This window comes from Macaca mulatta, chromosome 16 (genome assembly GCF_049350105.2).
Source record: "Macaca mulatta isolate MMU2019108-1 chromosome 16, T2T-MMU8v2.0, whole genome shotgun sequence".
Classification (NCBI taxonomy): Eukaryota; Metazoa; Chordata; class Mammalia; order Primates; family Cercopithecidae; genus Macaca; species Macaca mulatta.
The window spans coordinates 8,668,864-8,692,487 of NC_133421.1; the positions used below are offsets into that span (position 1 = coordinate 8,668,864).

A 23,624-nucleotide genomic window follows, 5' to 3' on the forward strand; every position below is an offset into this window, starting at 1 on the left:
CTGCCCAGGGTCCAGAGGCTACTGTAGATGGGTCTGGAGTCTGAAGAGACTTGTGAGCAGGAGCCTCTGAAAGCAGAGTGGGCGAGGTCCAGGTGTGCCAAAGTGCCCCGTGGTGACCCCGCCCCGTGACAGGGCATGGTGGAAAGAAAGCAGCAGAGCACAGTCCCTGCCAGTGGGAGAAGCAGGAGGAAGCACCCAGGACTGCCAGTCATCCAAGCTTCAGGGCCAGCTCTGGGGACTATGAGTACCAAGTTAAATATTGCTCGGGAGGCCGAGTGCCGTGGCTCACGCCTGTAATCCTAGCACTTTAGGAGGCCGAGGTGGGCGGATTGCCTGAGCTCAGGAGTTGGAGACCAGCCTGGGCAACACAGTAAAACCAAGTCTCTACTAAAATACAAAACAATTAGCCGGGCGTGGCAGCGGGCGCCTACAGGCGCCCCAGCTGCTCTGGAGGTTGAGGCAGGAGAATTGCTTGAACCCGGTAGGCGGAGGTTGCAGTGAGCCAAGATCACACCACTGCACTCCAGTCTGGGTGACAGAGCGAGACTCCATCTCAAAAAAAAAAAAAAAAAATATATATATATATATAGAGAGAGAGAGAGAGAATGAGAGAGTAAGAGTTAGGTTAGCACGATCTCAGCTTACTGTAACCTTTGCCACCCGGATTCACGCCATTCTCCTGCCTCAACCTCCCAAATAGCTGGGACTACAGGCGCCCGCCACCACACCTGGCTGATTTATTTATTTATTTATTTATTTTGTATTTTTAGTAGACATGGGGTTTCACCACATTAGCCTGGATGGTCTCGATATCCTGACCTTGTGATCCGCCCGCCTTGGCCTCTCAAAGTGCCGGGATAAGAGGTGTGAGCCACCGCGCCCAGCCAAAAAAATATATATACATATTGCTAGGGAGAGATAATGAAATGAACTTCCCATGAGGGTAAATCAGGAAGAGTGGAGTATTTTCAGGTTGGGGGAGGCCTGAGCAGCTGGTGAACAGAGGAGAAGGGCTGGAAGCAAGAGGGCTTCTGGCTGCTGAACAGGAAGCTTGCTGAAGGCCTGAGGCTCCAGGAAGGATGCTCGTGCTGCAAAACCAGCCTGAGGCCCTCCATCAGCCGGACCTGCTCCACCTTGCCCTCATCTGGAAAATGGGTTCATGCCCGGCTCAGACTGCTCATCAAGGTTAAACGGGATAATGAGTGAAAAGCACCTAGCGCAGTGCCGGCACACACCAGGTACTCAGCACGTGCTAGCTGATTTCAGTTTCATTCTCAGCAACACAGCCATGAGTTGCATTAGACCTCCAAGGCCTCTTCCAGTGTGGGAGGAGGAGAAAAGGGGGAAGATTGGGATCAGAATGGCAGAGGATGTCTCTCCCCACACCCCGGAGGGTGGTTAGCAACTTCGCTGGGACAGAGCTGGTGGCCCGGGGGTTGTCTGAGTTGAGACAGTCCCTTCCCCTGCTATGGAGAAGGAGGGTTCTGAGCTCCCTCAGTCACTGCCAACACTCTCAGAGCACTTTCCAGCCTCATGGTTGGGATGGGCCCGTGCACCCAAGGGCTGAAGCTAGACCTCCTCCCAGGCCTGCAGGGAGTCTAACATCCGCAGAGCTAAAGAAGAGGCACCTGAACAAACAGGCAGGAGGGGCAGAGCAGGGGCTCTTCACGAACTTCCCAGAGAGGGCAGCCGATGGCCCCATATCTAGAAAAGGCTGAGCAGCAATTGGGTTGAGATGAAGCAGGGGAGGGTGAGGAAAAGGAAGGCTGTCCTCCAACCTTTCGGGCTGGAGGGCTGTGCACTGGGGCAAGGGAAGTGCGGGATCACCAGTGCTGAGAGGAGCAGACGGGCCTCTGCACACAAGTTTAAATCTGAGCTGACACAACCCACCCCAAGAGCTTCAATATCCCGTCTCTGCAGTTGACAAGAAGCTGGCCTGCAGAAATGGGTGCCCAAGCTCCGCGTCTCCAGCAGGGTCTCTGTCCTCAACACCACTCTGTCCACCCCAGGCACACCCACCTTTTCAACCTTGGGACAGCCAGGATTCTCTGACCCAGAACCCTCTCTACACCTCTTTCCTACTTTCTTTTAGAGACAGAGTCTCACCCTGTCGCCCAAGCTGGAGTGCAATGGCACGATCTGGGCTCACTGCAAACTCCGCCTCCCGGGTTCAAGCGATTTTCCTGCCTCAGCCTCTGGAGTAGCTGGGACTACAGGCGCCTGCCACCACACCCAGCTTTTTTTTTTTAAAGTAGAGACGGGGTTTCACCATGTTGGCCAGGCTGGTCTTGAACTCCTGACCTTGTGATCCGCCCACCTCAGCCTCCCACAGTGCTGTGATTACAGGCGTGAGCCACCATGCCTGGCCTGCCTCTTTCCTACTTTTTGAGGGTAAAACTTGTAAAAACTCCAAATGATTCCAGGCTTTAACTTTTGGGTTTATCCATATCTGAAAATAGACCAAGAGGCCAATGACAATAATTGCTACCATTTTCTACTATGCGTCAGGCACTGTGCTGAGGGCTTTACATGTACTTTACCATTAATTCCTCACAGGTATCCAGCAAGGTAGGTAGTTATTTCCATTTTACAGCTAGGTATACTGAGGCTTAGAGAGGTTAAGCTCTCCCCAAAGTGACAGTGACTCCACCATCATCCCTCATCCTAACCCCAGCAACAGCCTAGCTGGCTCTCCATTGCCCCCTGCTGTATATTCCCCTCCACACCCAGAGTAACCTACTCAGGGACAAACCCGTGTTCCCTTCACAGCCCTCCAGCAGCTTCTATGCCACTCTGAATAAATCCACGGAAAGTCCTGTGTGCCAGGCCTCTCTGACTTCTCTGACACACCTTCTGTTTCTCTCTGTCCTCCACTTCAATGGTCTCCTTCTACCCTTCAACCTTTCAAATTGATTCCTTCCAGACTGTTCCTCTCTCTACTTGGCACACTCTCACCACCCCAGTCTTTGTTGTCCTTCAGGCCTCAACCCAAATGCTGCTGCAAGGGGCCTCCCTGACTGCCCGGTCTAAACCAGCAAGGGCCATCACTCTCTTTGCATAATAGCACCCATCATTGTCTAAACACTCTGTGTTCACTTACTCCCTATATAGTCTGTCATCTCCACTGGATGGACCCAAAGTTCCCTAAGGACAGGGATGTTGCCTTCCCAGCATCTAGAACACTGCCTAGTTCCAAGGAACATCCAAGTAAGTATTTACTGAAAGAAATAAAAAGTGTGGGGAGTAGAGGAGCCAAGATTTGAACTGACGTTGTTTGGGAGCCTGGGGCTCCAGTGCACTATATTACATTGCCTTCTCAAGCGGCCAGGGAAGAGCTCCCATGGCCTTGGAAGAATACAGCCCCAGCTGCAACCGTGCTTCCCCTGAAGAATAATGCGTGGAGGGAAACAGGGAGGGAACTTTTTTTAAAACAATATGTATTTCTATATTTATCTGAATTGTTGTCAGGTACTTGTATTAATTTTAATTTACAAAATAATGCATGCAGGCCAGGTGCGGTGGCTCACGCCTATAATCCCAGCACTTTGGGAGGCCAAGGCAGGTGGATCACCTGAGGTCAGGAGTTCAAGACCAACCTGACCAATATGGTGAAACCCGTCTCTACTAAATACAAAAAATTAGGCCAGGCGCGGTGGCTCACGCCTGTAATCCCAGTACTTTGGGAGGCCAAGGCGGGCGGATCACGAGGTCAGGAGATCGAGGCCATCCTGGCTAACATGGTGAAACCCCGTCTCTACTAAAAATACAAAAAATTAGCCGGGCATGGTGGGGGGCACCTGTAGTCCCAGCTACTTGGGAGGCTGAGGCAGAAGAATGGCGTGAACCTGGGAGGCGGAGCTTGTAGTGAGCCGAGATTGCGCCACTGCACTCCAGCCTGGGGGACCGAGCGAGACTCCGTCTCAAAACAAACAAACAAACAAAAAATTAGCCAGATGTGGTGGCATGCACCTGTAATCCCAGCTACTGGGGAGGCTCAGGCAGGAGAATTGCTTGAATCCGGAAGGCAGAGGTTGCAGTGAGCCGAGATGGTGCCACTACACTCCAGCCTGGGCAACAAGAGCAAAACTCTGTCTCTAATAATAATAATAATACGTGCAAAATTATGTGATTCTACCCCTTCCAGGTCAACTATGTGATTCTGCCCCTTCTAGTTTAACACGCAGATGCATTACCTACACATACCTTCCTCAGCTCCTAGATTTCTCCCTTCTGCTCATGATAGAGAACATTATCACAGCCTCAAGCCATCTGCTATTACATAGAACCAAGCTAAGAGAAGGATTATTTGAAAAACATCCAGGGACAGGCACGGTGGCTCACGCTTGTAATACCAGCACTCTGGGAGGCCAAGGCAGGCGGATCACCTGAGGTCAAGAGTTTGAGACCAGCTTAGCTAACACGGTGAAACCCCGTTTCTACTAAAAATACAAAACAAAAAACAAAAAAATATAGCTGTGCGTGGTGGCGTGCGCCTGTAATCCCAGCTACTTGGGAGGCTGAGGCAGGAGAATCACTTGAACCCAGGAGTTGGAGATTGCAGTGAGCCGAGATCGTGCCATTGCACTCCAGCTTGGGCAACAAGAGAGAAACTCCATCTCAAAAAAAAAAAGGAAAGAAAAGCATCCTTTGAAGCAGTGCTTCTCCACCCAGTGAGACATCAAAATCACCTGGGAGCTTTCCAGAAATGCCGACCCCTGGTCCCCATCCCCAGGATCCTGTTGGACTTGGTCCTGCATGGAAAATTCTGCAGGGCAATCCATGGCTATTGGTTGAAGTGACACCCCTTCAGCGATCTCTGCCTCTATTCTTGGACCAGTTTAGGCTTGGACAGCCACGCCATCCACACAATCACTACCCCTGGGCTGGTCTATTGCATGCAACTCTCAACTTTAGTCCGGAGTGGCTACAAAAAATGCCCTTTTGCACTGTTTGGGATTTAACCACCACAACTTAGGGCCCTCTGCCTCAGCCTTACCCACTGGAGCCCCTGAAAATCAGAGAGAGAAAGGAATAGTACCCCAGCAGGTGCCCCCCAAGGTTCATCTGTGCCACAGCTGAGGCCTTCCTGCTGAGAGCTTACCAAACACATGAAGAAGGCAGAAGGCTGAGAGTCACCATTCTACATAGCAGGATCTGAGAAGCTTCAGTTAGGACTTAGGGCCAGGAAAATATGACTCCCTAAAAGAACTAAAATTCTTTCTCCCTTATAATAAAGAACTAGGTAATTGATCATTTCCTTTTTTGCCATGGCTGTCAGGAAGCTCAGAGATCACATTTACCCTCATGGCTCGTATACATTTCTCCAGTTTTCATCTTTGGCATTTAGATTCTTATTTTCCTACCCTCATTATTTAAAAAGCTGCCTCAGATTTTTCCCATAGAGATAAGGCATAAAGGCCGGGCGCGGTGACTCATGCCTGTACTCTTAACACTGTGGGAGGCTGAGCCGGGTGGATCACCTGAGGTCAGGAGTTTGAGACCAGCCTGGCCAACATGGCAAAACCCCGTCTCCACTAAAAATAAAAATACAAAAATTAGCCAGGCGTGGTGGCAGGCGCCTGTAATCCCAGCGACTCGAGAAGCTGAGGCAGGAGAACCGCTTGAACCCAGGGGGCGGAGGTTGCAGTGAACCAAGATCGCACGATGGCACTCCAGCCTGGGCGACAGAGTAAGACTCTGTCTCAAAAAAAAAAAAAAAAATCATTTCCAGAGACTAGCTCTGTCCACAACTCCATGAACATGAATGAATGAAGTTTCCTCTCTATTTTCCTTTAGGGACTGTTATGCTACCCAACAGGGCTGAGACAGCCCAGCGGGGATCAGAGCTGGACTAAGTTTGCAGGGCCCCAGACAAGTTCCAGCCTCCCGTCTCCCTCCACACCCAGGTCCCAAATAACCAGGCCACACACCGAGTTTCAAGTATCTGTCTCTTCCTTTCACTCTCTCAAAAGAAAAAATAAATAAATTGCAGAAGGCGGCAGCATTTCCAGTCTTCCCTGGCTCCCGGACACCCGACCCCCGACCCCTGCCCCCCACCCTCCCTCCCGCATTTCCCACTCCCTAGACCCATCCCTCCCTTTTCCCCAAAAAAAATTCCCAGGAAAAAAAAAAAAAAAAAAAAAAGCCACATTTAGACCTTCCACTCATGCAAACCGGCAAAGAAAAAAGGTGGGGGCGTGTGGAAGGCAGGGGCCCACGGTGGAGTCCCCTGCTTCTCCCCCCAAAAAACCACCTTTGAGAAGAAAAAAAGTGGAAAAAATAAATGAGAAATCAAGGGACATGGGGAATTGCGATGAGGGCAGGGGTGACCCCAGACCCTGCCTCAGGAGAGAGCGGAGGCCTGTGGCCCTGCATCCCTGCAGCGGGTGCTCCTCGAGGGGGCCCTGACTTCTGGAATGTGTGTGGGAGAAGATGGGGGAGGGCAGGTGGCCCCCGGTGGGTCTGTGTGTGCATTGGGGGCGGGCGGGGGCGGGGATCCTAAGGAGCAAGGGCTCGGAACCAGGAGCCCAGCTCCCCACCCAGACCCCAGGTTCCTGGCATTCAGGAGCCCAGTTCTGGGGTACGGGGATACATGCAGAGGAGTGTCCCCCCTCCAATAGGCTGGATCCAGTTAGAAAGGAAATAAATAAGAAGGGATGGGAGGGAGGCCGGGGGGAGCCAAGGGCTTGGGCAATTCAGTCCAGACCAAGGGCCCAGGTGATGGAGGCAGGGCGAGTCCAGGCCAAGCCAGGGCAGGAATCAGAGTCTCTCTCGGGCTGGAACCCAGATGTAGGGGCCTGAGAGGTCCTCGATGACACGCTTCACCTTGTGGTAGATCTCCTCAAAGCTGTCACCCTCCACGATGGCTGGGAGTGGGGTGGAGCAGGTAGTAAGGCCAAGGAAGGGCCAGAGGACACCTGGCCAAGGGAGTGGCACCAGCCCAGAGGAAGGGGCACCTCTTTCTAATTCTCCAAGCCATGAGCCATGAGGCTGTATCCGCCCAAAGGGGCACCTCTTTTTTTTTTTTTTTTTTTTTTTTTTGAGACTGAGTTTCACTCTTAGTGCCTAGGCCGGAGTGCAGTGGTGCGATCTCGGTTCACTGCAACCTCTGCCTCCAGGTTCAAGCAATTCTCCTGCCTCAGCCTCCTGAGTAGCTTGGATTACAGGTGTCCGAAACCACGCCCTGCTAACTTTAGTATTCTTACTAGAGACAGGGTTTCATCATGTTGGCCAGGCTGGTCTTGAACTCCTGACCTCAGGTGATCCACCTGCCTTGGCCTCCCAAAGTGCTGGGATTACAGGCGTAAGCCCCCATGCCATGCCCACAGGGGCACCTCTTTCTAAACCATCCACTGGGAGTGGCGGGGGAGCTCTTTCTAATCCGAGCAAAGGCACCCTACGTGCTGGCGACAGCCTTGCTGTGGCCTCACCTGAGAAGCACTCTGTGAACTCCTGCTCCAGCTTGGTGGCTCTGTCGAAGGCTTTGCGGGCTTGCTCCTCTGTGATCCGCTTGTTAATCTCTCTGTGAAGAGGGAGGGAGAGCAGGCCTGAGACTGGGCCCACCTGACCCTACCTTTTACCTCCTCTATCTAGGAATGTTAAGTTACAACTAGTATTCTTCTATTTGGAGCACATAGCAAAAAAAAAAAAAAAAAAAAATACAATTCCCAGTATCCTCTGGGGCCACAGATGAGACCCCCACCCGCAACCGCCCCAGCCAGGTGTGGCTACTCCAGGGACATTTCCAGAGCTTCATCCTTCCAGCCTTCAGCCCCAGAGATGGGATTCGGACTCCAACTCCCAACAGCCCCGGAGGCCCTGACTCGTCCCAGCTGGTATACCCCAGGGGCTGCTGGGAGATGTAGTCCCGTCTAGCCCAAGGCAGGAGAGGAGGGGAAAGGCCCGATTCCCCGCATCCTCTGGGTTCCAGGTCTCCTGGATTCCAGGTTCTGCTGGGTTTCAGGAATCCCCCTCTGGGGTTGCTGAAACCGCTGTCCAGCGTTCTGAAGGGAGAGTTGACTGCAGAGGCCTAGTGAGGCCCAGGGCCACATGTGTTGGGGGAGCAGAGGGGAGGCCCCCAGGACTATACTCACAGCACATTCTCCAGGGAGCGGGGGCGAATGAAGATGGCGATGGGGTGCAGGTGGGCCGCCTGCAGCCGCCGCACGGCATTGGCCGAGACATCGAGGATGCAGTGCTTCCCCTGGGGGCAGGCAGGGTGGGCGGAGGGGGGCCAGCAGGTGGCGGGAAAGGACAGACAGCAGTGCCGGAGGGACATGGGACGGGGAGAGGTGGGGAATGGGAGGTTGGCCGAAGGGGAGTGACATGGATGTCAAGAAACACGGGGGCAGAGAGTCAGGCAGGAAGAGGGCAGGGACAGAGTAAAAGACAGAGAAAGGAAAGGGAAGATGGAGAGCACGGGGAGAGGGCAGGGACGGGACAGAATGGAGGAAGGGAGGAGCACCAGGCAGACAGGGACCCAAGAGATGGTGGCAGAGCCGGGGCAGCAGCGAGTGGGGCGGGGTGTGTAAGGCAGAGGTGACACAGGCCGGAAGGAAAGCCAAGAAAAAGGAGAAAGGAAGTAGGATAGAGGGAGGAGGGAGGGGAGGACGGACAGAGGACAGACAGATGGAAGGAACAAGGAGACAGATGGGAGGGAGGGAGGCAGATGGAGAAAGGAACCGTGGAGGGAGGGAGGGCAGGGTGGGGAGCAGTGGGGAAAGGAAAGGAGTTAGCAGAGGAGTGGGAGAAGGGAGCGGGGCCCCAGGAAAGGGTGAGGCAGGGGAGAGGACCAGAGGGGAGTCAGGAAAACGGGAGGGACCCAGTGGGGAAGGCCAAGCCACCAAAGACAAGGCCATGGGAAGAGAGGAGAAATGGGGCAAGGAGGAGGGAGTGGGGAGAGAAAGAGGCCAGATGGTGATGGGAAATTTGGGGTCAGGAAGCGAGGGAGGCGGGAGAGAGAGCAGGGGCAGAGAGCAGGCGGTCAGAGTTGCCCAAGAGGAGAAGGAGGTGGAGGAGCGGAGTCGAGACCCAGCAGGGAAAGAGACAGAGAGAGAGAGAGTTAGAGAGAGCTGGAGGGAGGCAATGGGGTGGGGAGAGGGGAGAAGGAAGAGGACCAGGTGCCCGCCAGGTCCTACCTGCTCTGCCACCTCTCGCACGGACTGAACGCTGGTCCCATAGAGGTGGCTGTTGTACTGGCCGGCCTCAATGAACTTGTGCGCCTGAATGTCCTTCTCCATTTTCTCCCGAGACGACACAAAGTGGTAATCCCGGCCATCTATCTCATACTCCCGCTTGGGCCGTGTCGTATCTGCCAGGAAGTCACCCCACCCCCCAAAGATCTAACCACCATCCCTCTAGCTTAAATCCTGCCTACTTCAATCAAATCCCCACAGTGCCCAGCTGGTCCTTTGGTGAAAGGGAGCTTCCAGGGAGACCAAGACTGCGGAGGGCCAGAACCGCTTCCCCTAGCACCCTCCAGGGCCTCCAAGTTTCTGGCCTGGGCATGGGTACTGTGAAATGAGAGTGTGGTTGAGAAGCACCCCTTCTTGCAGACACCCTGTATCCCCCTACACACCAATCCCCCAAAGGCTCTACCTATGGCCCCAGGGATGGGCCTCCTCCATCCCACCCCCACCTCCACCTTCTCCTCCATCCAAGGCCCCAGCACTCACGGGGAACACAGGATCCAAACTTGTCGGGGAACTCGGAGAGAAGATCATCGTTGGCGCGGTCCTTGGTGGGCCCAAGGATGATGATGGGGCGAGCATAGTGCACTGCGGAGAAAGCCTGGCTTAGGCCGAGCACAGGGTTGGGGGAGCAGCAGGCGCTGGGGCCAAGGCAGGGGCCAGGGCTCACCTTCCATCTGCGTCACTGTCTCGTAGCTCAGAACCGAGTCTTCTCGACCTGGTGGGAGGTGGGGCATCTGCAAGGGGCTCTGAAACAGGGGACCTGGAGCCCTGTCTCCCCCTTGAGGATATCAAAAGCAGCTCAGTGCTTCTCTCACCCACATCTTCCCAAACTGACCCTACCTACCCTGTGATCCAGAGCTGGAGCCCCAGTCCTAGGAAGAAAAAGCAGGCCACGGGGTTAGTTACAAGCTCAGCTCCATGAGCCCTCACGCTTCCACCCAGGCTCACGCCCTCCTCCACCTACCTTGGCCTTTAACCTTGACCACTCTCGTCGCTCAACCCTGTGGGATACATGGAGAGATAGGCGGGTAGGGGAATGCCCAGTGAGGAACCCTGCTGCCCCCACGCTCCAGGCCAGCTGACAGCCCTGGGCACTGTGCTCCTCAATGAGGAGCTGTCCTTCCCAAAGGCTCATGGGAGCCAGGGTCCCCAGGAGGGCCCAGCAGACAAACTGCTAGGAGTTCAGAGGGCAAACGCATCCCCTGTTGGCTGCCCACCCTGGGGGACCTTGGAAACTTCAGTGCCTGTGGCAAGAAGGCTATAGAGCCCAGAAGCCTCACCGCCGTTTGCTGGGGATGAACCCAATGTCGTCGGTCTCACTGTCAGAGTGGACCCGCCGTGCCTGCCACCACTCCTCATCACTAGCATCGATGACATGCAGCACGTCCCCAAAGCGGAAGCTCAGGGCCTGGCTCAGGAAGCCGCAGTCCTTGGTCTTGTCGTAATCAAACAGGGCCCTGGAGGGCAAGTGGCTATTGGTCAGAGCCCAGCTGAAGACTCCAGGAAGGATGCCCCAGTCACCCTTCAGTGACAGAGGTCTGCAGATGGCCCTCCCATGAGTGCAATGGATACCGAGGAACCCAAAACCGTGTGGGGACCAAACGCTGACTATCACTCATAATCACCACAACTGTTAGCCATCATTCAGTCCACACTGAGTCCAGTTTCCAGAGGGAGGGCTCGAACTCAATCCTCTCAAGAAAGCAGTTTGCAGTACACATGCACGTCATAAAGTCACAGGGGTACAGCCAGGCGTGGTGGCTCACGCCTGTAATCCCAGCACTTTGGGAGGCCAAGGCGGGTGGATCACGAGGGCAGGAGATTGAGACCATCCTGGCTAACACGGTGAAACCCCGTCTCTACTAAAAATACACACACACACACAAAAATTAGCCAGGCGAGGTGGCAGGCACCTGTAGTCCCAGCTACTCGGGAGGCTGAGGCAGGAGAATGGCGTGAACCCGGAAGGCGGAGCTTGCAGTGAGCGGAGAGCACGCCCACTGCACTCCAGCCTGGGTGACAGAGCGAGACTCGCATCTCAAAAAAAAAAGTCACAGGGTAACCTTCAATCTGCCCAAATTCATAAGAAAAAGAAAGGTCCCGTGTTTCCAACTAATGATTACCCTTACCAGTATCAAATCTCCATCAGTAAGTCACAACCCCTGGGGTCAGAACCAGAGAAGGAATGAAGATGCGCAGGAAAGCAATGGGCCTGGAGAGGAGGGAGGAGACCCTGGGCCCCCTGGGAGTGTGACAACCACATGATGCTCCCCCTGGGAGCCACCACATAACCCCTGTGGTCACTGGGAGTCAGAACAACATTGGGGACCAACTGGCCCCAAGGAGGGAGGAAGGGCAGAGCAAGGGCTCAGGTGGGAGCCAGCATCCGGGTGGCCGGTGATGCCATTCAGCAAGAGGGAAACTGCTGGCACAGCAGGACAGAACACAGTTCCACAGCAGGATGGTGAGCTCAGTGTGGGACACGTTGAGTGTGGGATGCCTGTGGGACATCCCAGTGGAGATGGCCAGAAAGCAGATGGCCAAAAGTGCAGGTCTTGACCTCCAGAAAGAGGTCAGCCAGGGCCAACAGCTCCGAGAGACATCTGCAGAGCGGAGTGGCAGACGAGGCCATGCAAGCCACAGGGCCAGACGGGGAGAGAAGTAGGGGGTGACCCGCGGGGGCGGGACGGAGATGTGCTTTGGCGGAAACCTAAGCCACAAAAAGAGTCCATGGAGACGAACCCTAAGAGGGGAGAAAATGCCACTGGAGAGACGGGGGCAGGCACCACGGAGCTGCAGCCCACCTCTCCGGAACTGCCCACAGGGATGTAAAGGCTAGGGCAACACTCCAAATACCCTAGAGGACCATGCTCCACCAAGCATTAACCTTTGAGAAGCCAAATTGTGCGGTGGCCTGGGAGTCCCGAGGAAGTGCTGGGATGACCAGGGGCTAGAAGGCAACTGGGATACTTGGGGTAGAGGCTATTTTCCCATCGACAGGGAGTATTTCAAACGTTAACCTGTGCAGTGAAGCCCATGAACCCCTGCTGCGCCTCAGGCCTGGGGTGGGGAGTCAGAGCAGGCAGGGTAGAGAGGAGGAGCGGCTGAGGCCTGGGCCAGGCACAGAGTGCCCAGGAACGCAGAGGGGCGGAGGAGCCCAGCCCAGGGAGCCTCTGACCTGATGTAGAAACCCCTTTTGGGGTTGCTCCGCAGGGAGGCAGTCCCTGAGCCCAGGCTGCTGTTCATGAGCTGTTCCCGGAGGTCGTGGATCTTGGCCTCGAATCGGCTGTACTCTGAGGAAGGACAGGGAGGTTCCTGAGCTCTGTCCCCATCCTACTGCCACCCCTGTCCTCCCCTACTGAAGCCATCAGCTGAGGAGGCAGAGTTCTAAGGGCCATTTTAGCTCACAAGACAGGAACTTCTGGCCTGGTACCTTCTGGTTTATACTGAGCGATGATCGTGACCGTCTGACCTGCATTCTTCAGGGCAATGGCGGCCTGCTCGTGGCTGGCATTTCGGAGGTCAACACCGTTGACCTAGAGAGAGGAGGACAGGCTGTGTCACCAGAGACAGAAGCCAGCACTTCTGGGTCCAGGTGGAGCAGGGAGTGGTCCCGCAAGAGGACTCGGCTGCAGCCCACCCAGGCCCCTCCCCAAGAGCTCTGCGCTCTGCCCTGAGGGGAGGGGGTGGTGCAGGTAGGGGCAGGCCTTCCCTCACCGACAGGATCTGGTCCCCCTTCCGCAGCTCCCCACTGAGGTCTGCAGGGCCCCCGGCCAGGATAAAGGAGATGAAGATGCCTTCACCGTCCTCGCCACCCACGATGTTGAAGCCCAGGCCCGTGGAGCCCCGGTGGATCACAATTCGCCTCGGTTCTCGGGGAATGTCTTCCTCCCCGAGCAGGTCCTTGGCCACTGGGGAGTAGCGCCGAGGGGAAGTGGGGGTCATGGCTGTGGGGTAATCGGTGCCCAGGTAGCTGCTGTGACTGATCTCGTTGTCCAGGTGCTGAGAATAAGCTGAGGAAGACACAGGGCAGAGATGAAAGTGCCTGGAGGGAAACAGCATCCGCCACCCAACCTTCTCCCCAGGTGCCAGGAGAGCCAAAGTCAGGTGGAAGGGAAGTTGTTCTCTCAGAGACGCCGGGGTGGGGTGGTAAGGGGATATCGGATCACAGTGACGTCAGGGGTCAGGAATTTAGAGGTGACATCACAGGCTGGTTGTCCTAAGGGATAAAGAATTTAAACATTATATGTCCTCAGTATGCCAGGGATGGGGAAGTCAAAGGGAACATTAATATTACGCTTTGGGAGTTTTCTTTTGGTTCCTGTGTCACTCAAATCTCTTAATCCATAAAATTCTTCTCCCTCTTTTTCCCCCCAACTCTTTGCCATCCATTTGTTAAGAAAAACTAGGTCATTTCTCTAAAAGAATTTCCCACATTCTATGAGGGAAATTCTTTTTTTTTTTTTTGAGAAGGAGTCTCAGGCTGGAGTGCAGTGCCGTGATCTCAGCTCACAGAAGCCTCTGCCTCCCAGGTTCGAACGATTCTCCTGCCTCAGCCTCCCGAGTAGCTGGAATTACAGGCACGCACCACCACGCCCAGCTAATTTTTGTATTTTTAGTAGAGATGGTGTTTCACCATGTTGGCCAGGTTGGTCTTGAACTTCTGACATCAAATGATCCACCCGCCTATGCCTCCCAAAGTGCTGGGATTATAGGCGTGAGCCACCTTGACCAGCCTAGGAGGGAAATTCTTTTTTTTTTTTTTTTTTTTTTTGAGGCGGAGTCTCGCTCTGTCACCCAGGCTGGAGTGCAGTGGCGCGATCTTGGCTCACTGCAAGCTCCACCTCCTGGGTTCACGCCATTCTCCTGCCTCAGTCTCCAGAGTAGCTGGGACTACAGGCACCCGCCACCTCGCCCGGTTAATTTTTTTGTATTTTTAGTAGAGACGGGGTTTCACCGTGTTAGTCAGGATGGTCTTTATCTCCCAACCTCGTGATCCGCCCGCCTATGCCTCCCAAAGTGCTGGGATTACAGGCGTGAGCCACCGCACCTGGCCCTACGAGGGAAATTCTAACAGGGAAATTACTGCTTACCCTCCTGTGGTTTGTTTAGCCTATGCCTCTGCCCCTGTATCTCCTGTAAACTGGCAGTTCATGCTGGAGGCTTGATCAGTTTCAAGTTCAATTCAGAGGTTTTTTTAGTAAGTCCTGTATACTTCATAGGTAGCGCTATGTTCTTCCTACGGCATCACCACAGGATACAATGTCTGGTTGTCTTTCTGTCACGTAAGATTAATGGTAGGTTCAGGGTCGTCAGCCCTGTCCATCCATTATATGGCGCCCCATCAGCCTTTCAGGTGAGTTTTAGCCACATTGTCAATCACCGCCTGGTTCTGATATGTATCAGGGACTGCAAAACGATGATGTTCTACTTCTTTCTTTCTTTGGAGTGGGGAACATTTATTAGTGGGAATTCTTCTTTAAAAAAGAAAAATCTTAGCCAGGCACAGTGGCTCACGCCTGTAATCCCAGCACTGTGGAGGCCAAGGCAGGCAGATTACTTGAGGTTAGGAGTAACCTGGCTAACATGGTGAAATCCCGTCTCTACTAAAAGTACAAAAATCGGCTGGGCGTGGTGGCTCATGTCTATAATCCCAGGTACTCGGGAGGCCGAGGCAGGAGAATTGCTTGAACTCAGGAGGCGGAGGTTGTAATGAGCCAAGATTGTGCCACTGCACTCCAGCCTGGGTGACAGAACGAGACTCTCTCTCAAAAAAAAAAAAAAAGCCGGGCGCGGTGGCTCAAGCCTGTAATCCCAGCACTTTGGGAGGCCAAGACGGGCGGATCACGAGGTCAGGAGATCGAGACCATCCTGGCTAACACGGTGAAACCCCGTCTCTACTAAAAAATACAAAAAACTAGCCGGGTATGGTGGCGGGTGCCTGTAGTCCCAGCTACTTGGGAGGCTGAGGCAGGAGAATGGCGTGAACCCGGGAGGCGGAGCTTGCAGTGAGCTGAGATCCGGCCATTGCACTCCAGCCTGGGTGGCAGAGCGAGACTCCGTCTCAAAAAAAAAAAAAAAAAAAAAAATTCCTCCAGCTTGGATAACATGGTGAAACCCTATCTCTACAAAAGACCAAAGTTAAACGTTACCTGAGCATGATGGCACTCGCCTGTAATCCCAGCTACTCGGGAGGCTGAGGTGGGAGGATCGCTTGAGCCCAGGAGGCGGAAGTTGCAGTGAGCCAAGATCATACCACTGCACTCCAGCCTGCTGGGTGACAAAGCAAGACCTGCCTCCAACGACGACAAAAAAAAACCAGCCCTGTGTCAACCTATTGGTTACTCTCTGAGGTAGTCTGCACACTAAAGGGAGGATAAATGCATGCCTCTCTCTGCATGCCTCTCTCCCTTTATTCACCAATTTCAGAATGAATGAGATTGCCTAGCATCCTCCAAAAAAAAATTTTTTTTTTTGGGACGCAGTTTCACTCCTGTTGCCCAGGCTGGAGTGCAGTGGTGCAATCTCGGCTCACTGCAACCTCTGCCTCCCAGGTTCAAGCGATTCTTCTGCCTCAACTTCCCGAGCAGCTGGGATTACAGGTGCCCGCCACCACGCCCGGGTAATTTTTTGTGTTTTTAGTAGAGATGGGGTTTTGCCATGTTGGGCAGGCTGGTCTCGAACTCCTGACCTCAGGTGATCCGCCCACCTCGACTTCCCAAAGTGTTGAGATTACAGGCGTGAGCCACCACGCCCGGCCAAAATATTTTTAAGTATTATTATTACCTTAAAGGTTTTAATATATTTAATGAGTTTTCACTGGCCAGTAGAAGCCTCTTCGATTTGGATCCTGTGTCTTTGCTGAGAACCTATTAGTCTTGGATACCTTCCTTGCTCTCTAGTATGAAAGAAGTTAGCAGCTCATCTTATACATTTATTGCCAAAGATTTTAAATTGACCCTTCTTCCGACGCTCCCAGGTTCCTTTTGGTAGGTTATGGTATTTAGGAACAGTACCATGTGATTTTAATATGGTTTTACAGTATTATTTCATATTTTGTACGGGCTGCCACACCTCATTATTCTTTTCCAAAATGTTTTAGCTATTCCCCCACACAAATTTTTCCAGTCGAATTTTAGTATCAACCTTCCAAGTTCCCAGCAGGGAAACAACATTAAAATTCTGATTAGGATTGAAGGGAATGTAGAGATTAATTTGGAGCCGGTTGAGATCTTTAGCATATTAAGTTTTTCCATCCAGAAACAACAGTGTGACTCTTCACCCCTTCCAGTCCTGTTTTATGTCTTTCAGTAAAGTCTTGTCATTTTCTTCATACAAATCTTACATTTCTTGTCAAGTTTCTATTTCTAATAATTTTATAGAATTTTTTTCTATGGCAAAAGGGGACTTTTTATTCACTACATCTTCTTATTGCTGGGAAGTTACTAATTCCTGTTATTTATCTCACAAATAGCCACATTCCTTTTTTTTTTTTTTTTTTTTTGAGACAGAGTTTTGCTCTTGTTGCCTAGGCTGGAGTGCAATGGCACGATCTCAGCTCACCGTAACCTCCGGCTCCCAGGTTCAAGCAATTATCCTGCCTCAGCCTCCTGAGTAGCTGGGATTACAGGCATGCGCCACCATGCCTGGCTAATTTTGTATTTTTAGTAGAGACAGGGCTTCTCCATGTTGGTCAGGCTGGTCTCGAACTCCCGACCTCAGGCGATCCACCCGTCTCGGCCTCCCAAAGTGCTGAGATTACAGACGTGAGCCACCGCGCCTGGCCTGTTTTGTTTTTTTTTTTTTGAGATGTAGTCTCACTCTGTTGCCCAGGCTAGAGTGCAGTGGTGCCATCTCAGCTCACAGCAAACTCCACCTCCCGGGTTCAAGCAATTCTCTGCCTCAGTCTCCCGAGTAGCTGGGATTACAGGCATGTGCACCACACCCGGCTAATTTTTGTATTTTTAGTAGAGACGGGGTTTCACCATGTTGGCCAGGCTGGTCTTGAACTCCTGACCTCGTGACCCACCAGCCTTGGCCTCCCAAAGTGCTGGGATTACAGGCGTGAGACACCACACCTGGTCTTTTTTTTTTTCTTTTCTTTTTGAGATGGAGTCTCACTCTGTCACCCAGGCTGGACTGCGGTTGCACGATCTTGGCTCACCACAACCTCTGCCTCCCAGGGTCAGGTGATTCTCCTGTCTCAGCCTCAGGATTAGCTGGTATTACAGGCGCCCGCCACCACACCCAGCTAATTTTTTTTGTAGTTTTAATAGAGACAGGGTTTCTCCATGTTGGCCAGGCTGTTCTCAAACTCCCGACCTCAGGTGATCCACCCGCCTCAGCCTCCCAAAGTGCTGGGATTACAGGACTGAGCCACCACGCCCAGCCAACAAATAGCCACATTTTAACTTCCCATAGGTATTCAGTTAATTCACTTACATTTTGATCTAGATGCACAGTAGTATAATTTACAAATAAAGATAACTTTTTTTTTTCCCTTCCAAATGTAACTATTCTTCTTGTCTTGTTACACTGTCTGAAATCTCTAAAGTAGCAATTCTGAACTACCATAATTTCGCTGGGGCAATTCTGTCACAACATTTTTTATTGTTATGACTGAGGCGGAGGAGTACCACTGTCATATGATAGACAGAGGCCAGGAATGCTGCTTAATATCCCACAAGGCACAGAACAACCCCCCACAATGAATAGTTATTGGGTCCAAAAATGCCAGGAGTAACACTGAGAAACCCTGCTCTATAGCAATGAAGGATAACAGCAGTGGGAAGAGGCATCCTTGCCTTCTTCGTAAGTTCACGGAGGCTGGGCACGGTGGCTCACGCCTGTAATCTCAGCACTTTGGGAGGCCGAGGAGGGCACATCACCTGAGGTCAGGCATTGGAGACCAGTCTGGCCAACATGGTGAAACCCCGTCTCCACTAAAAATACAAAAATTAGTTTGGCCCACCGGGCACGGTGGCTCACGCCTGTAATCCCAGCACTTTGGGAGGCCAAGGCTGGTGGGCCACGAGGTCAGGAGATCAAAACCACCCTGGCTAACATGGTGAAGCCCCGTCTCTACTAAAAATACAAAAAATTAGCCAGGCGTGGTGCCGGGCACCTGTAGTCCCAGCTACTTGGGAGGCTGTGGCAGGAGAATGGCATGAACCCAGGAGGCAGAGCTTGCAGTGAGCCAAGATTGCGCCACTGCACTCCAGCCTGGGTGACAGAGCAAGACTCTGTCTGAAAAAAAAAAAAAAAAAACCATACATATATACATACACACACACAAAATTAGCTGGGGTGGTGGCACATGCCTGTAATCCCAGCTACTCGGGAGGCTGAGGCAGGAGAATCGCTTGAACCTGGGAGACGGAGGTTGCAGTGAGCCAAGATCGCACCATTGCACTCTAGCCTGGGCAACAAAAGCGAAACTCTGTCTCAAAAAAAAAAAAAAAAAAAAAATTAGCCGGGCATGATGGCGGGTGCCTGTAATCCCAGCTACTCGGTAGGCTGGGGCAGCGGAAACACTTGAACCTAGGAGGCAGAGGTCGCAGTGAGCCGAGATCGCACCACTGCACTCCAGCCTGGGCAACAAGAGCAAAACTCCATTTCAAAAACAAAATAAAAATTAAAATTAAATTTAAAAATAAGTTAATGGACACACTGCTAAAATTGTATCATTATAAAATGTTCATTACCGGTTCCTGATAACTAGTCTTCACCATCCTAAGGAAAATTCCTCTGTTCCTAGTTTACTAAAAGCTTTCATCCAAAAGAGATGGTGAATTTCACCAAATGCCTTTCTCACGTCTATTTGAGATGATCGTATCGTTGTCTCCTCTCGCTCTGTCACCAGTCTGGTGGGCAGTGGCACAATCATTGGCTCACTGTAGCTTCCAACTTCTCGGCTCAAGTGATCCTCCAGCCTCAGCCTCCCAAGTAGCAAGGAGTATAGGTGTGTGCTAATTTTTTTTATTTTTTGTAGAGACAGGATCTCGCTATGTTGCCTAGGCTGGTCTCAAAACCCTAGCTGGTCTCAAATCCTCCTACCTTGGCCTCCCAAGTGCTGGGATTACAAGCATGAACCACCACACTTGGCCTCCCTTAACATTTTAATATATGAATCATACTGAGAGATTTCCTAATGTTGAGCCATCTTTAGTTTTCTGAAACAAATCCTATGTTATTTCCTTAACATGCTGCCATGTTTGGTTTGCTACTATATTATTATAAAGTCTTGTATCTCTATTCAGAAGCAAAACAGGTCTATACTCTCCTTATTTTACGTTATCCTTGTGACCATTTGAACTGACCTTATAAAATGAAATGTGAAATCTTTTATCTTTCCTATACTCTGGAAGAGCAGAAGAATTATCTATTCCTTGAGAATTTCATAAAATTAGCCATAAAACCAAACAGGTTTTGTGCCTTCCATGGGAGAGATCATTGACGATCTTTTCTAGTTCTTTTATGGTAATTGATTTTCCATCTCTTCTCTGACAACAGCAAGGATCAGAGGTTGTGGCTATTTCTTTTTTTTTTTTTTTTTTTTTTTTTTTTTTTTTTTGAGACGGAGTCTGGCTCTGTCGCCCGGGCTGGAGTGCAGTGGCCGGATCTCAGCTCACTGCAAGCTCCGCCTCCCGGGTTTACGCCATTCTCCTGCCTCAGCCTCCCGAGTAACTGGGACTATAGGTGCCCGCCACCTCGCCCGGCTAGTTTTTTGTATTTTTTAGTAGAGACGGGGTTTCACCGTGTTAGCCAGGATGGTCTCGATCTCCTGACCTCGTGATCCGCCCGTCTCGGTTGTGGCTATTTCATTGGGAATATCTGAAGAGGGACAGCTACAGGGATGTCATGGGACTGCATGTCATGGGTTAAACGGGATGGGTCATGGGGAGCTTTGGCGTTTGAAGGGCTCTCACAGGTTGTGATGTCTGGGGGAGCATAGCTGTCACTCAGGTAGGCATTGCTGGGCTTGGCCACCTTTAGGTAGACAACATCATACGTGTTCTTCAGGGCTGCCACAGCATCTTCATGCATGACATCCTCTAGCCCCACACTGTTGACCTGGAGTCAAGGAAAGCAAAGCTCAGACAAAGCCACAAATGGCCCAAGACAGATGGACTGGGATGAAGTGATGAACTTGCGCCTGCCAGGGCTAGTAGGTGAGACCCAGATTTGGGCTAGAAAATGGACTAGATGGGGTCCTCACCGCCAGGATCTTGTCTCCAATCTGCAACCTCCCATCCTTGTGGGCAGCACCCCCTTCGATGATCTTTGTTACATAGATGCTATTATCTCCTGGGATGTGCTGGTTCCCTACGCCCCCTGCGATGCTGAAGCCAAGACCTGGATGGAGGGGAGGCCAGAGGTGGGTGCCCAGGTGCCCAGGAAGCAGGCTTGGGGGCACAGGACAGTTGGGATGGGGGAACAAAATGAGTTACTACCTTTAGGCCCCTTGATGAGCTTGATCTCCATGACCTTCTCAGCTGGGGGCTTCCGGCGCATGACATAGAGGCGAACGATGGAGCCTGCCTCTTTGAGGGCCTCCACCGCTGCCGAGTGGGTCACCTCGCGCACGTCCACTTCATTTACAAACAGGATGCTGTCGTTGACCCTGGGAGCAGCAAGGTGGGCCTGAGCCAAGAGCTTCCTGCTGCCCTGGCCCTCCCTCTCCAGGGACCAAGCATCCTAACCCCTGTATCCTCTCCTCACCTGAGGCGGCCATCCTGGGCCGCAGCCCCACCAGGAATGATCTTGGTGATGAAAATGGACGGGTCGTCACCGATGTGTGGGTTGTCAGTGCCACCTGCGATGCTGAAGCCCAGACCTGAGTTACCCTGGGCGAAGGAGGGGAAGAGGGTCAGCTCCCCTCACTGCCCAAGTCTGGCAAGGCAAGTGGGGTGGGAAATGTCTTGGAGCAGCCAGAGCAGGAAGGGATAGGGTGAGGGGCTGGCCACGCAGACCACATGGGCAGAAAGAAAGGTACAGATGGGGGGCCAAGGGGACTGCCAATGGAGGAGCCTGCTCACCCTTTCCAATGTGATTTCCTCGTATTCCATCTCCCCCTCGGTCCCGTTCACCTGCAACTCCAGCACGGGACAGAAACACAAAAGCAGTGAGACAGACATTCCTGCCTCACAACCTGCCCGTCATCTGCTTCCCTCCCTTACTCCCTCCTTCCTTCTGCAATGGCCCTAGCCCCAAAATCTAAACAACTCACATATCCTGGGGCTTCTAGGGTATCTGTGTTGACAATCACAGGGGGAGAATTGGCCTGTTTGGGGAAACAAGAGACAAAAAGCCACCTGAGCCTTGACTCGAGAGGGAGCCCGTAACGGAGGGTCCCATCAGCGTGGCTACCCTTTCAGCCTCTTAGCCAAGCCCACTCTGCCACGCTGAGAGCTGCTCAAGGGCCCAGTCTCACTCCACATCACACACACACGCACACGCGTGCACATGCGCACGCACACACACACGCACAGATGCACAAGCACATGGATCTAACTCTGCCCAGCCCGGGGCCCCCTGCATGTGGAAGGAGGTGTAGGAGAAGCGGGAAGGGAGACAGCCAGACGGAGAGGGGAGCAGCAGATGGCAAAGAGTGGGGAGAGGGGGGTAGGCTTGGGGGAAGGGAGCTTCTCACCGGATGTAACACCACAGGGTGTTACATGCCTTATGTGCTACACATGGACAACCCAGGGATCATGTCCACCGGGTCCTGGTACCCACTTCCTGCCCCATCCCCCCCCAATCCCCCCATAACTACCCGGATATTATCATAATCCTCCCCTAGACTTGTCCCTCACCTTCACACACATTTGCCCTAAACCCTGCACCCCGGGAATCCGGGGTTCCCCCAGCTGCAGACCCCTCCCTTGGTCTCACCAACCAGACGTCCAATCCACCCCTTCCTCTAGGGACCGTGTTGCCTAGCAACGGTATCTAGGACCAGCCAAGACCCGGGGAGACCCACCTCCAGGAGGCCCCGTCGTCAGGACAACAGGGGGGTGGGGCGTGGCCTGAGGCCGACCAAACTCCTGAGCGCAGAAGGTTTCCGCTAGCCCCGCCTCTTCTGCCCTGGGCCCCGCCCAGCGTTAGCCAGGCCGAGAGGAGGCCGGCCTGAAGAGGTTTGTGGGCGCAGCGCATTCTGAATAACCTGCCTTCCTCGCTCCCCTACGCCCCTCACCCTACGCAGTGCAAAGGACGTCAGGAAGGGGGAGTGGTGAAAGACATCCGGGTCCTATCCCGCTCATCTATTCCCTCCCCCAACTTCATTCGGGAAGGGGTTAAAGTGGGGCGTGCCCAGGTCCCTGACGTCAATCGCCTGGTCTCTAGACTCCCAGGCGGGGCCAGCTTTAGGCTGGTCCTAGGGGCTTCCCCAATTGCCAGGGCAACCGAAGCCACGTCTCTATGGCAATGGGGGGAGGCCGCCAAGAGCCTCCTTCCGGGGTCCCCAACCTACTTCCTCCTTAAAGAAACATGTATTTGCAGTAGCCCAAGCCCAAGGATTCCCCAGTCTCCTTCCCGCTCTCCCCGTCCAAAGGGGTCCCTCCCCTCTCCTAGTGCTATTTCCCAAGCCTACAAACTACCAACCATTTTCAAGCTGTATCACAGGTTTCACACCCATAAATCGATTAACACCACCCTCCAACCCTTCACATCTCAGCAAATGCTGTTGTCCAACCAACAGCCACTGACTGCCAAAATCTCATCCACGTGTTCATCCTCCATCCCATAGCCTATCCTCAATCCCCATCCCATCCCTATCCTGGAACCTCCTTCCCAGCACACCCACCTTCATCCACTACGACATTCATTTGCTTCCCATCCCTGTCTCTGCCCGCATCCCACACGCTCCATCTCCATCCCTGTCTCGCCCTTCAACATCCATCTTCCAACCCTAGCCTCCAGCCTCCATTCTCCATCCGCTTCCCTGGCCCTATCACACCCTCCAGCCCCATCCCTTACCAATGTCGTGGCCTCATCCTCCATCGCAATTTCTTTTTTTCTTTTTTTCCCGAGACAGAGTCTCGCTGCGTCACCCAGGCTGGAGCGCAGTGGTGTGATCATAGCTCACTGCTGCCTTGAACTCCTGGGCTCAAGCAGTCCTCCCACCTCAGCCTCCTGTGTAGCTACAGGCACATGCCACCGCACCCAGCTACTCCATCTCAATTTCTGATTCCCCAGAGAGTGTATCACCATTCTCCCTTACCCTGCCTTCATACCCTCAAGATTATTCTCAAGTAACAATCTTACACTTCTCAATCAACTCCCCCTCTCTTCTGAAAATTGGGGCTTCTCTTGTTCCCCAGGTGAGGCCTTGTCTTGAGACCTCCACCCCATGCTTATGGCCTCCAACACTCTCTCCCTCCACCCTCTTCTGCTCCTAAGCTTTGATCCACAGTAGCTCTGTACTAACTACCA

At 52.9% G+C, this 23,624-nt stretch overlaps 1 protein-coding gene across 51 annotated transcripts in view; it reads right to left on the reverse strand.

The window, feature by feature from the left end:
* Window positions 1–5,934: 5,934 nt before the first annotated feature.
* Window positions 5,935–23,624, reverse strand: part of DLG4 (discs large MAGUK scaffold protein 4) — a 31,178-nt gene continuing 13,488 nt past the window's right edge. For 12 of the 51 annotated variants that reach the window (XM_015118427.3, XM_077969343.1, XM_077969367.1 and 9 more), the window contains 18 exons: window positions 21,421–21,474; window positions 21,230–21,280; window positions 20,913–21,037; window positions 20,645–20,814; window positions 20,410–20,546; window positions 20,120–20,264; window positions 12,909–13,204; window positions 12,625–12,727; window positions 12,370–12,484; window positions 10,472–10,648; window positions 10,156–10,192; window positions 10,036–10,063; window positions 9,859–9,906; window positions 9,675–9,776; window positions 9,138–9,310; window positions 8,094–8,203; window positions 7,431–7,522; window positions 5,935–6,866 (listed from right to left, as the gene is read on the reverse strand). In XM_015118427.3, coding sequence (XP_014973913.1) covers window positions 6,760–6,866; window positions 7,431–7,522; window positions 8,094–8,203; window positions 9,138–9,310; window positions 9,675–9,776; window positions 9,859–9,906; window positions 10,036–10,063; window positions 10,156–10,192; window positions 10,472–10,648; window positions 12,370–12,484; window positions 12,625–12,727; window positions 12,909–13,204; window positions 20,120–20,264; window positions 20,410–20,546; window positions 20,645–20,814; window positions 20,913–21,037; window positions 21,230–21,280; window positions 21,421–21,474 — 2,070 coding nt within the window. In that variant the 3' untranslated portion in view covers window positions 5,935–6,759. Of the gene's footprint in view, window positions 6,867–7,430; window positions 7,523–8,093; window positions 8,204–9,137; window positions 9,311–9,674; window positions 9,777–9,858; window positions 9,926–10,035; window positions 10,064–10,121; window positions 10,193–10,471; window positions 10,649–12,369; window positions 12,485–12,624; window positions 12,728–12,908; window positions 13,205–20,119; window positions 20,265–20,409; window positions 20,547–20,644; window positions 20,815–20,912; window positions 21,038–21,229; window positions 21,290–21,420; window positions 21,475–22,006; window positions 22,149–22,173; window positions 22,425–23,624 lie in introns of those variants that run through there. The other 39 variants (XM_077969332.1, XM_077969341.1, XM_077969365.1 and 36 more) reach the window with 15 other exon arrangements.